The following is a 13937-nucleotide window of genomic DNA, read 5'->3' as shown; positions in this document are numbered from 1 at the left end:
TCAACATTGAAAATAATCATAAATGTTTCTTGAGCAGCAGATCAGCATATTAGAATGATTTCTGAAGGATCATGTGACACTGAAGGCTGGAGTAACGATGCTGAAAATTCAGCTTTGCATCACAGGAATAAATTACTTTGTCAAATATATTTAAATAGTACACAGTTATTTTAAATTGTAATAATATTTCACAATATTACTGTTTTTTACTGTATTTTTAATTAAATAAATGTAGCCTTGGTGAGCAGACGAAACTTCTTTTAAAAACATTAAAAATCTTAGTGGTTCCAAACTTTTGGACTGTACTAATATATATATATATATATATATATATATATATATATTATATATATATATATATATATATTATATATAATTTGTTCATGTTAGTTCACAGTGCATTAACTAAGGTTAACAAATACAACTTTTGATTTAAATACTGTATTAGTAAATGTTGAAAATAAATAACAGACTAAGAATAACTGAGATTAATAAATTCTGTAGAAGTATGTAGTTAAATATGGTTAACAAATGAGACCTTATTTTAAAGTGTTAGCCAAAAAAATATATATAAGTGTAGTTGACACTAAATATTTTTGTCAAGTTGACATGTCTTTTGATATTAAACTGTATCTAAAAACTAATTTATGTATCTTTTATGAGCTTATATTAATTGAGAGACTACATGGAATATTTTTACTTCTAAAAATGAATTTGTCATACTTAAGAACCATATCAAATTACCTAGTGAAAGCAAAAGGCTGTTCAAAAAACATTCCCATACAATTTCCCATTTACAGTGCCTATAGAAAATCATCATACACCTTTGAAATAGTTACTTTATTTGTTGTAAGGCCTGAAAATAAAACCCATTTCAAGAAAAACCATCAGTGAAAAACTAGAATATCAGGGTTGGAATAGTCATCAGTCCCCTGATTTAATACTTCAGAGCCACCTTTTACTTTAATTACAGCCATTAATCTTTGTGGATATGTCTGTACTAGCTTTGCACACCTAGGTTGGGGAATATTTGCCTGTTCTTCCCTGCAGAATTGCTCAAGTTCAGTCAAATTCCGTGACTATTTTTGAAGGGGTATGATGTTTTTCTATAGGCACTGTACTCTAACATTTAACTTAAACATTCAACTAGCCTGAAGCAGTTGTTGCTGATCTACATTTCTGCTGACATGAATGATGTCTGTGAGTGATATTATCTCTACTGTGTGTCTCTCAGACTTGACTTCATCTACGACTTGTTTGAGCGTGTTGGTAGCAGAAGTGGAGACGAGACTCTGAAGATGGGCACTGCCCGCCGCAAACCCACCGTCAGCTCTCAGTTTAGGGTGAGACACTGATCAGTGATCAGAATGTGCCATGTGATGTAACTATGTGAAACTTCATTTTGAAAGAATCAGGATGATAAGATTGTGAGACGTGCTCTGTTTCGAGACCTAGTGAGCTGCTTATGTAGGCAACATAGTAAGGCATTGCAGATGTGCTACAATTCCTTGTTTTCACTTAATTCTATTGCAGGATCATATCTATGGTGTTAAATTCCTGCCTAAAGTATTGCAGTTACGGATCAAAAAATAATAAGCGTGAATCAAAAATTTAAAAACGCATGTAAAAATATATACCACAAACTTAAAAAAAAAATGCAAAATGATCGGAATGGCAAAGAACGTGGTCACAGATCAAAAAATTGTAAGCATGAATCGAAAAATTAAAAGCGCATTTAAAAAATAACAAGCATGAATCAAAACTTTAAACACATTAAACATTATATTGCACAAATCTTAAACTTGTTATGCGTTCTTAAAAGTTGTTTTCCTTGGTTTTATTACTCTGTACTTTGTGCTCTCTTACATTTTCTGCTCATATTTTTTATTTTTTTTTTTTTTACACTTGTGCTGTTTTTCTCTTTGCTCTTGTGTGCCTGCCCCATCTATACCTGTTATATTGCTGTTAGATTTTTTTATATGCTTGCTTGTTGTCTCTTCAATTCCTGTCTTTTGCACAAGAGAATATAACATATGAGGCCTACCTTACTAATATATTTGCTCGTGAATTACAGTTAAAGATATGCCATCTCAATTGTTTAGATCATTGTATATTGCTCTTAACCATAAACTGTCTGCATATTTTGTCATGTATTGTTTTCCTGTAAATAGATTTATAGATTTTGTCTTCCAGTATGTCATTGACAAGGGTGTTGGTTTATGAATTTTATCACATTTTAGCACTGAGATTATAAAATTATAAAGTTAAGCAATAGCCTTCACACCAGCAAGAGTGTTTTCCCCAATATTAGAACGAATGCAATGTTTATTGAGCTGTTGTATAAATCAATATAGCAATAAGTTAATTATGAGTGTGTTTCCCACTATTTTGATGAAAGGAGTATCAAGCAAAGCCACAGCAGAACAGTGAGCAACACAGCAGTGTTTCGTAATTGAATTATCGATTTGAACAAGACACTTAAATGAAAGACTCACTTGTAAAGACAGTAACTTGCCGCCACCTATTGGCAATGTCGGTCCTGGAGTTCAGAGTTTAGCTTTAACCATAATCAAACACACCTGAACCAGCTAATCAGTGTCTTCAGGATTATTAATACTATAGACAGGTGAGTATTTTTTATTTTTTTTATTGGGGTTGGAGCTAAACTCTGAAGGACAGCGGCACTGCAGAACTGAAGTTGCCTATCCCTGATCTATAATTTTGTTTTTAAAGATATATTTAAAACATTAATCTTATAGTTTTGTGCAATTATGTAGTTATGTAAATAAACACAATAAGTGTGTGAATAAATCACTGCATATCAAATCCACCTGGTTTCTGTAACTATCTCCTCTGTCAATGCAGAAATGATACATTCAGTCTTAGAATTAATTTACCAGGTTACCTATGATCGTTTAACACATCGTTTAAAACTCTTTATAAAAAAAAAAATCTGACATTGCTGACAAAGCAAGAATTTTAATTCAAAAACTTTTATTTCATTTAATAATGTAAGATATGTTAATCGGTGATATATATGGTTTTTTGTTGAAGCCATCAGCCCACATTATTTTAATATTTTTTTTTGTAAATAATTGTTTAACAGCCAAATTCCTTATTGTTTCTGCAAAGAAATTACCACCAAATCAGAGAAACATGACAATAAAATTGCCCCAAAACTTCTGACAACTCCCATGAAGCACTGCGAATGATGTAATCGAGTCCATCTCACTACACTCTCAAACTACTTAAATATTTTATGCATATTTTGCGATAAGTGTAAGACATACTGTTTTTTGTCCTTAAAGCAAAAAAGTTTTTGTTTTTAATTTTTCATTCACAATGCTTCATGAGTTTTTAGTTCTTTCAGTCTTGTCTTTTTGTCAGATTTTTAAATTCTTTTTTGCTTCAAATCAACGTTTGTAATGTTTTGATTCACCCCATAGCTGGTTGGATTGGTTCATGGCTTATTTAAAAAATAAAATAAAATCTTAATCCTAATGGGAAAAAATACTAAATGGAAAAAAATACTAGAACCAAGGCCCCTGACACTGTTGCACTCTATTGAAATCAATCATCTAAGTCCTTTTTGTGTGACATGCAGAATTGCTGCCTATGTAGAATGTTTCAAATCAGTCACTTATTGGGTTTCATGATAGTTAGGATGCTCCCTTAAAAGACAGCTACCCGTGTAGACAGTAGTCACTGAAGCAGCTCAGTAAGTTTTGAAACGGAGCTTTTGTGTTCTTGTGTATGGGCTTAATATTCTGGGTGGACATTCAAGGTTATAAGTGCAAACCTAGCGGAATTTTTGTTTATTTTTCTGCACTTGTGTGACTGTGTGTGTACCTTGCATGTGTGTGTTTTGTCCCCTTTGTCTAAGTCCCTGTATGTCTACTGGTTTGCGGGGTTACGGGGCTTTGCATGTCATAACTGCCGTGCAGGGGATTTGGCAGCTGCCCTTGTACTGTGGCTCTTAAAGCCAGGGGATTACCCACAAACCGGGCACAAGGGTTTGACAGGGTCCGTGCATGTTCCCCTGTTCCCCTGTCATTAAAGCCAGCCTGGAGCCTCTCAGTCTGAGACTGTGGGACAGAGTGCCAGGTTGAAGGGTCCTTGATGTATCTGGGTAAATATGGGCCCTGTCACTGCCTGTGTTTGCCCTCTTCAACGAGAGCTGTGGGATGGGCAAGCAAATAGCAGCTCTGGTTGCTGAATGGCACTTTTGGTGCTGTTACTTTCCTATGCAGGGGTGTAATTTAGTGTTTTTGTGATTTGTGTTTCAGGACTCACTTCATGCACTGATGGCCACTTTAAGTGCCTCCAACCCTTTCTTTGTGCGCTGCATCAAACCTAACATGGAGAAGGTAGGATCGACACATTATTTGTACTGTCCATATCACATTCAAACCATATTTTCCTTACTGAGTCAAACTGACAATAAAACCAGTCTTCCAAAAGCTTCAAATGTCACTTTCAAAGGAGTAGTTCACCCCAAAATGAGAGTCTGTCACTATTTATTCATCCTCAAGTTTGCTCTTTTTAATAAAAAAAGACCAAAAGCACTTTAAAGTACTCCAAGTCTTCTTAAGTCATGAAAATCTGACTTTTCCTGTGTTTAAGTGCTATAATCGGGTCCCCGGTGCATCTACCAACCCAGAAAACATGAAAAAGGACAACCCAGTAACTTTGTTTTGGCAAGCCTTTCTCTGCACGCATGTGAAAAAATGAGCCGCTCAGATTTCGCTCCCCTTGTGACATAGGAAGGGGATCTTATTATAATATTACCGCCCCTTAATCCATTTCCACCCACAGCACCATAATTTTGACTCTGTTTGGCAAACAGGTACGCTATGTATAGTGGGCGTCCATATTGGTTTTGCACAAAAGATGACATGACGGCACATGCTAGTCGATGAGTTGAATCAACTTCACAGCAACTACATACATTTATCCACTAACCATTCAGAAGCGCCCAGATGCATTTTGCAAAAGTTGTAACTTCTTCCTGAGTCTCTCCATCAGTGTCCGACTCTGGCTGAACACCGTTACTGACGATCCTCACTTCGGCTGCGTGAGATTCTCCAGCTTTATTGTTGTTGAGCAACCGAAGCACGAGCTGTTAAAGCTCCGCCCTCTTTTGGAAAATGGGCAGGGAGCAGCAGCTCATTTGCATTTAAAGGGACACACACAAAAACGGCATGTTTTTGCTCAAATTTGACAAGCTATAATAAATGATCTGTGGGGTATTTTGAGTTGAAACTTCACAGACACATTATGGGGACACTAGAGACTTATATTACATCTTGTGAAAAGGGGCATAATAGGTCCCCTTTAAGGTGTAGCCTCTGCAAAATTTTGTGGGTGAAATCCAGTCATTTTAATAGGAATCCGCGATCGAGAGTTTCACGTGAGGGAAAAAATGTGGCCCGCAGACATTTAGTTTGCATTTAAGTTGGCCGTGTAAATTCTCGCTGATCAACAGTTGAAAGTGTTTTTTTTTTTTTTTTTTTTTTTTTTGTGGGAGCTATGCTTGATGCATCACTACACTATGGACAATGGACCTTTTTGGCCAGACCCAAATTTGAGTTATTCACCAATAACTTTCCTTTTCATTGACCGTGAATCATATTCAAGTGTGCGCATATACAAACACATTAAGATGTTTTGTGTGACATATGAAGTCAATAATGTCCTCTTCCTGCTTCTCTCGTAACCAAATATTGATGCACAAAATTTGAATATGCAGAAAAGCAAATGAGTTTCAAGAGCAATGAGAGAAAGTCAGTGAGACCTGAACCTGGTCACTATATGCTTTCATTACATGGAAAACTGAATTATTCATTCATTTCAATCCTCCTACACTGTGAAAAAAAAAATAATGTTTTTAAGAAGTATTTATTTAAAAAGTTATATTTTCCAGTAAAAATTTCTGAAATGTTTTGAAACAAGAAAAAGACATATCTTTCTTATCTTTAATGAGTGTATTTTGTCTTATACTATTTTTATTTTCACCTGTTTTAAGTATGTAATGTTGCTTTTAACAATATTTCATTCATCACAAACAGTTATATACAGAAAACTTGCAGTGAAATGTAAACCTGGTCAGCTACTTGGGCTGTGCATTAAATATCTTAAAGGTAGATCAAATGTAAGATTAGACAAATATAAGATGTAAAAAAAATGTTTTAATTAATTTTTAATACAAATTTTTTAATTAATTAATTAATTAATTAATTAACCTAGTTTTAAGGGTACTTTTACAGGAAAACATGGAAAAACTAATTTAGAAATCATTATTAGCAGAGCAGTGGCCTCTGCTCATGTCAAAGTAAAAATTCCCTTGTATCACAGAACAATCTGGCATCAACTCCGTGTGAGAAGCTGTACAGCCAGCAAGTGCTCTGAGTCTGTCGTGTTCTGCACTCTGTACATAGAGTCTCTTTGTGCTGATCTGCTCAGAACGGAGCAGCCCATCCCCACCGCCAGCACATTCCTACAGCCCAATCCCGCCTGCGCTGGGGTCAGAGGTCACGGCTGTCTGCTTCAGAGAGGAGAATCACACTCCTGACCTGCAGCAGAGGAATGTAGAGATAACGGCCAGAAAATCACACAGAGCCAGAGGCAGCCTCTAACCTTCATTATATGATACAATTGAGCTGTAATAATGCTCATTTGAGCTCCCATATTACTGGAATTATTATGATTGTATTGATTTATCGAGGACTATAATTTCAGCGGGCAGAGGATCAGGTTGGCGCTTCTTTTGGGGTTGTTGTATTGTGATAACTGTCCTCAGGGAGGGGAATCACGGCTGTGGCTTCATCTGGCGATCTGCCTGGCTCTCTCTGTCATTCCACACCTTTTCTTCTATCGTTTACGCCACACAACAGTGATCCCTTACTCATCTCACCCCACTCCAGACCCCTTTACGGACAATTGTAATGCTGCATACTTCATGCCTGACCCAAGTTGAATGCCCAAATTACTCAGGGAGACCAGAAATACACCTCGGTGTCCTTTCGCATTAGCCTGACATGATAATTTCACTTTAGATTCTGCTGATTGAAATGACAGGCAAGGCAAAAGACAATAGTGGAACATGCTGTTAAACCGCACCAGATGTCCAGGCCACCAACAATGAGCCCCGCTCCTTAACATAGTGATCAAACGGCCTGATGGGACTGGACAATGTGGGAGCAGCTGAACACCAGGCACTGACGTTACTGATCTAGCTACAGATCGCCACTGAGCATGACGCAACACCTCACACAATAGATATAATCAATCCCAGTTGAAAGCTTCATGACTTGTGTTGGTGTTTCACCCCTTTTTCTGCCCACAGACATCTTTTGTTCTTTATGTGACAGATCAAAACAAGCATCTATATTATCTTCCCCTTATGGTTAAAATCAGTATGAAATCAAAATGGGCCCTGTAAAGGTTCCTGGTCCCATTGCACATGATTCATCCAGTTTATGTTATTCCAAAAATAAAATGTTTGTTTTTGTAATCCTTCACCAACATCTGTGAGACATCTTTTTTTCCAGCTGAAATCATGTTATACACTGCAAAAATCAGCTTCTTGGGTTTTTTTTTTCAGTATTTTTGTCTGGTTTAAAAGTATTAAACTTTCTTCAAAACAAAATAAATGATTATCCAAATTAAGGTTATTTTTAGAGAATATATATTAAAGGGTTAGTTTACACAGAAAGAAAATTCTGTCATTAATTACTCACCTTCATGTCGTTTCACACCCGTAAGACCTTCGTTCATCTTCAGAACACAAATTAAGATATTTTTGATGAAATCCGATGGCTCAGTGAGGCCTCCATTGCCAGCAAGATAATTAACACGTATTTAAAACAGTTCATGTGACTACATTGGTTCAAAAAAAACAAAATAACAACTCTATTCAACAGTATCTAGTGATGGGCGATTTCAAAACACTGTTTCATGAAGCTTAGAGGCTTTACAAATCTTTTGTTTCGAATAAGTGGTTCAGAACGTGTATCAAACTGCAAAAGTCACCTGATTTCAGTAAACAAGGCTTCGTTATGTCGTAAGATTTTAGAAATTTCAATGGTTCACCACTGGGGGGCGTGACTTTGGCAGTTTGATACACGCTCCGAACCACTGATTCGAAACAAAAGATTCGTAAAGCTTCGAAGCTTCATGAAGCAGTGTTTTGAAATCACCCATCACTAGATATTGTTGAATAAAGTCATTATTTTGTTTTGTGTTTTTACCGCACAAAAAGTATTCTCGTTTTTTTATATTTAACAATGATATTGAGACACTACTACTTGATAGTTATGAACAATATGGGTTAGCATAGCATCTCACAATATTTCTTGTAGGGCTGGGCGATATATCGCATGCGATTGTCACGCGCATTTCGTCAGTAAAGCCGGTTCCCTGATTACCGCGAAATGTCCATCACCTGCTTTCAAATAGAGCGGCATTTAATAGACAGAGCCGTAGATCACTGACAAGCTACGCAATATCGCGTTCATTATCGAAGGTGATTCATCTGCGATAATAAACACGATATTGCGTAGCTTGTCAGTGATCTACGGTTCTGTCTATTAAATGCCGCTCCATTTGAAAACAGGTGATGGCGATTTCGCTGTAATCAGGGAACCGGCTTTACTGACGAAATGCGCGTGACAATCGCATGCGATATATCGCCCAGCCCTAATTTCTTGTAATTTCTGCTCAAAAAGGGAGAAAAAAAACATTGTTTGTCAATGTGGAAAGAAAAATATTCTTTTTGAAAATTCAAGATATTCTCTGATAATTAGTCAGGTTACACTTAATTTTGTTGGTCCCTTTTAGACATTCTGTCGACTATAAGTAACATTGCACCTACATGTCAACTAACTCTATAGTAGTATTAGTAGACTGTTAGGTTTGGGTTAGTAGAATAAGTTGACATACTTGGAAAGTTACTTATAGTCAGTAGATGTCTTTTGGGGGATCATCAAAACAAAATGTTAGCAGATTTTAAGCAGACAGTCTACTAATACTTAACTAGTACTTTAGTTAGTTGACGTAATGTGCAACATTACTAATAGTCGGCAGCAGTCTAAAGGTGACCATCAAAATTAAAGTGTTACCCCAAGTCTTTTATGTAATTTTGCTTTTGTCTCGCTTTTAAGGATGTTTATATATTTTTAACAGAAAATAAGACAAAAGTACTGATACTATATAAAACGTGTATAATACTTTAAAATATTATAGAGCGAGAGATTTTGAATGCCGTTTCTCATTGACTTGTTTTAGTGTAATAGGACCAATATTGGACATAGCCAGTTGATATCAGTGCTGAAGAACATCTCTTTCTGTCTTCTTCCAGAACGCAAACAAATTTGATGCAGATGTGGTTCTGAATCAGCTTCGTTACTCTGGAATGCTTGAGACCGTGAAGATCCGTAGAGCGGGCTTTCCTGTACGGAGAACTTTCCAAGACTTCCTCAGCAGGTGAGACACATGGCCAAGAAACCGTCACAAAACCACTGACAGTCCATCAAAATACAGTTTTGAAGTTTTTGGAATGTTAAGTAAAATCCTTGAAACCATAATGAACAATACTATGAAGTTTTTCTGAATCAGTGAACGTTTGATCAGAACATTGTTCTCTTAAAATGAGTGAGGTGGAGTGCGTGTATGTGTTCAAGTTTTGCCCACTTCCTTTGCAGATACACAATGATCCTGAGGGACAAAAACCACACAGCGGACGAGAGGAAGAAATGTGCAGATCTGCTGACGAAGTATGATGTCACAAAGAAAGAGTGGCAGCTGGGAAAGACTAAGGTGCGGTTGCATGACCAACACATGTTCACACACATAGTTTAAAGTACCAATATAAAAAATATGCGCTAGAACTCAGTGGAAAGACTTTGTATAAGAGCTCTTTCTTTCTCAGTTTGAGCTATTTAACTTTTTATGTAGTCTGTGGGTTCATCCCTGACATTCTTTGAGAGTCATATATTTGAATTTAAATCTAAAATGCAAAAAAAGAAAAGAAAGGGGGGGCGAGGGGGGACTTTCACAGACTTTTCACGCTTTTAACCTTGGAATTTTTTGTACTTATTTGCTTATTCAAAGAGTTATGGACATTCTTTGAATGAACACTGTGTTATCATGGCATTTACAGTCACAAGAATAGGTTTGTGAACCCTTTAAAATTCTCGATCTCTGCAATCTTAATCAAAGTCACAGTTATAAACCCAGCCCTAGGGAGAATAGCAACAGTCCAGAACATTTGTAGACTGGATATCTTACCATGGATGGTTTTTACTAATGAATCATTGTTGAGATTGGTCAGAAACCACATTTGTCAGAAACACAGATTTTTTCAGAAATGAGGCTTTGTGTGCATTAAAAAAGAAAAAAGTGTGACCCACACTGTTTGACCCACACTTTCAATCTCATCTCCTTAAAGGGATAGTTCACCCAAAAATAAAAAAAAATTCCGTCATCATTTATTCACATTCATTTCTGTAGTATTTTTTCCATACCGATCAACTGTTTGGTTATCCATATTCTTCAAAATATCTTCTTTTCTGTTCAGCAGAAAAAGGAAGTTCATACAGGTTTGGAACAACTTGAATGTGAGTAAATGATGACAGAATTTTCATTTTTGGGTGAACTATCCCTTTAACTGACACTAAGTAGTCGTAACACTGATATTCATTTACTTTTTCCGCACTGCACTGTAAATGATCACTCATTGTCTTCAATAAACGTTTTAAAAAAGTACAGCTGTTTGTGTGTTATTAATTTAGTCAGATTGTGTTTGTCTGTAATTGTGACTTAGATGAAGATCAGAGTCAGACTACATTAATAAGTAATTCATGCAGAAATCCAGATATTTTCAAAGGGTTCACAAATGTATTCTTACCACTATGGTACTCTGAGGGGATTTATTTGTAGTGAACACACAGATAATACCGCGATATTACCATCATGGAAGTGTCAAAAGATGCATGCTGCCATTTTTGTGGTAATGTTTTGCAATACTCATAGGGGAATTTTTTCAGTCTGGCGTTTTTCCCCCCTCTCTTCTCTCTTCATTCTTTCCTCTTTCTTCCTCATACTTCCTCTGCTCTCACCCCCCTCAAAAAAACCCTCTCCACATCTTGGTAGGGAGTTTTGCGGTCCCTCACTTTACTGAAATGACTCATCTCGATCTAGTCGGCCTGAAACAAGAGCGCAGCACTTTAAGGGCGTTTGGCAACAGGAGCACAGCAGCTCTGAAAAGAACACTTTCTGTTCTCTGTTCAACAGTGTCTATTCATTCTTATCTTGTAATCAGTCAATTATTCTCTCTCCTTGGTCATTCTCTGCCACACATTAAGCACGGCAGTTCAGTCAGGCTGTTTTTACAGTAAGAGGAGCTCTGAGGTTTCCGAGGAACAGGAAGGCACTGTAAATAAAAGACATTCTTGTGTCCTTTGATTCAGACCACTTTTCTTTAAATTAATTGAATCCAGCGTGCTCTGTGTTATTTCCTTTGGGGTCTTGTGGTTTCTGGCTTTCCTGAGAGCTAGTTTGGGTATCTCTTTATCAGGGGTCACATTGTTAGCTTGATGGTGCCTTAATGCGGTGTTGCCATGATTACTTGTGTTTAGGTTTGATTTGAAGCAGAGAAATTATCTCATAAATCAAATAACTTGATTTAATAAAATAGTGATGAACTGTCAGTGCTCCTTGCAGTCACGAGTAGGTCATTATTAAGGAAAGCCTAACCCTAACCTTCAGTATGCAGGCCACGTATAATGATCATTATTGCAATATATACCTGGACAAGGTCATCAGGAACACCACACAAAGTGCACGATTGTATATTATTGCTCTTATGAGGTGGATATACAGTACAGTCCAAAAGTTTGGAACCACTAAGATTTTTAATGTTTTTAAAAGAAGTTTCGTCTGCTCACCAAGGCTACATTTATTTAATTAAAAATACAGTAAAAAACAGTAATATTGTGAAATATTATTACAATTTAAAATAACTGTTTTCTATTTGAATACATTTCACAAAGTAATTTATTCCTGTGATTGCAAAGCTGAATTTTCAGCATCATTACTCCAGTCTTCAGTGTCACATGATCCTTCAGAAATCATTCTAATATGCTGATCTGCTGCTCAAGAAACATTTAATGTGTACAATTGTACAAAATATTTGTGTACAATATTTTTTTTCAGGATTATTTGATGAATAGAAAGTTCAAAAGAACAGTGTTTATCTGAAATCTAATCTTTTGTAACATTATAAATGTCTTTACTGCCACTTTTGACTGATTTAATGCATCCTTGCTGAATAAAAGTATTCATTTTTTTCATCTTTTCAAAAAAATAAAAATAAAAATTCTTACTGACCCCAAACTTTTGAACGGTAGTGTATAATGCTACAGAAGCTTTGTATTTCAGAGAAATGCTGTTCTTTTGAACTTTCTATTCATCAAGGAATCCTGAAAAAAAAAGTACACAACTGTTTTCAACATTGAAAATAATCATAAATGTTTATTGAGCAGCAGATCAGCATATTAGAATGATTTCTGAAGGATCATGTGACACTGAAGACTGGAGTAACGATGCTGAAAATTCAGCTTTGCATCACAGGAATAAATTACTTTGTGAAATATATTTAAATAGTACACAGTTATTTTAAATTGTAATAATATTTCACAATATTACTGTTTTTTACTGTATTTTTAATTAAATAAATGTAGCCTTGGTGAGCAGACGAAACTTCTTTTAAAAACATTAAAAATCTTAGTGGTTCCAAACTTTTGGACTGTACTGTATGTCAAATTAATTGCTATAAAAGTATAAGTAAAAGTATAAAAGGACCTAAAGTACTGATTTGAGTTAAGTAGTAAGGTTTTTTTTTTATTATTAATAGCATTATTCAGCAAGGACACGTTAAATAGATTTAAAGTGATGGTAAAGACATTTATAATGTTACAAAGATCTATATTTCAAATAAATGCTGTTCTTTTGAACTTTCTGTTCATCAAAGAATCATGAGAATCAACATTTCCACAAAAATATTAAGCAGCACAATCGTTTTCAACAACAATAATAATAAAAAATGTTTAATCAAATCAGCATATTAGAACGATTTCTGGAGGATCATGTGACACTGAAGACTGGAGTAATGATGCTAAAAATGTCAGCTTTGCATCACAGGAATTAATTACATTTTAAAGTATATTAAAATAGAAAAGTTAGTAGTTTAGTAATATTTATTTTTACTGTATTTTTGATCATATAAATGCAGCCTTGATGAGCATAACAGACTTCTTTCAGAAACATTAAATAAACCTTACCGACCCCAAGCTTTTGAATGGTAGTGTATATTCATGAACTGCATGGAACATAACATCTGAGATGGTTTTTAAGTATATGTATGATAATTCATGATGAAAATTCATGATAATTCATTTATGATATGGCATACATATGAATATAGTCGTGTAATTGTAATTGATTGTAACATGCTAAAACAAAAGTGCCATATCATTTAAATTTCACAGAAATTTAAAACAATTTCAGATAGTATGTGCCATGCAATGCACAATACGTCTGAATTCATCACGGCCTCAATAGATGATTGAATGTAATGCAGTATTTCTCCTTTTCCTAGAATGTTGCTTTCTGTCTCCTACACACACATGCATAAAGACACTGAAACAAATGAATTGAGATACACACACTGGACACGCAGACTCACTCCCTGCTGAATAGAGTCATGCTTTACAAATTGTTTAGCTGTAAAATAGCCTCATTGTTCTGTGGTGGGGTCAGGGCTGGACGGCTCCAATTTGTTCTCAGCACGTCAGAGCGCCAATGTACTCAAGGTCAGCTACTCTAACCTACAGCTTTCACTGCTCTACTAGACTCCACGATCATACATGTTAAATAGC

General features: G+C 35.7%; 1 protein-coding gene across 1 annotated transcript in view; it reads left to right on the top strand.

The window, feature by feature from the left end:
- Positions 1–13937, top strand: part of myo10l3 (myosin X, like 3) — a 92394-nt gene that overhangs the window by 47904 nt on the left and 30553 nt on the right. The window contains exons 17-20 of the mRNA XM_048193275.1: positions 1235–1343; positions 4287–4367; positions 9359–9483; positions 9702–9816. Coding sequence (XP_048049232.1) covers positions 1235–1343; positions 4287–4367; positions 9359–9483; positions 9702–9816 — 430 coding nt within the window. The remainder of the gene's footprint in view (positions 1–1234; positions 1344–4286; positions 4368–9358; positions 9484–9701; positions 9817–13937) is intronic.

Source organism: Megalobrama amblycephala, linkage group LG6, assembly GCF_018812025.1.
Source record: "Megalobrama amblycephala isolate DHTTF-2021 linkage group LG6, ASM1881202v1, whole genome shotgun sequence".
Taxonomy (NCBI): domain Eukaryota; kingdom Metazoa; phylum Chordata; class Actinopteri; order Cypriniformes; family Xenocyprididae; genus Megalobrama; species Megalobrama amblycephala.
This window is presented reverse-complemented; position numbering and strand designations above follow the sequence as displayed.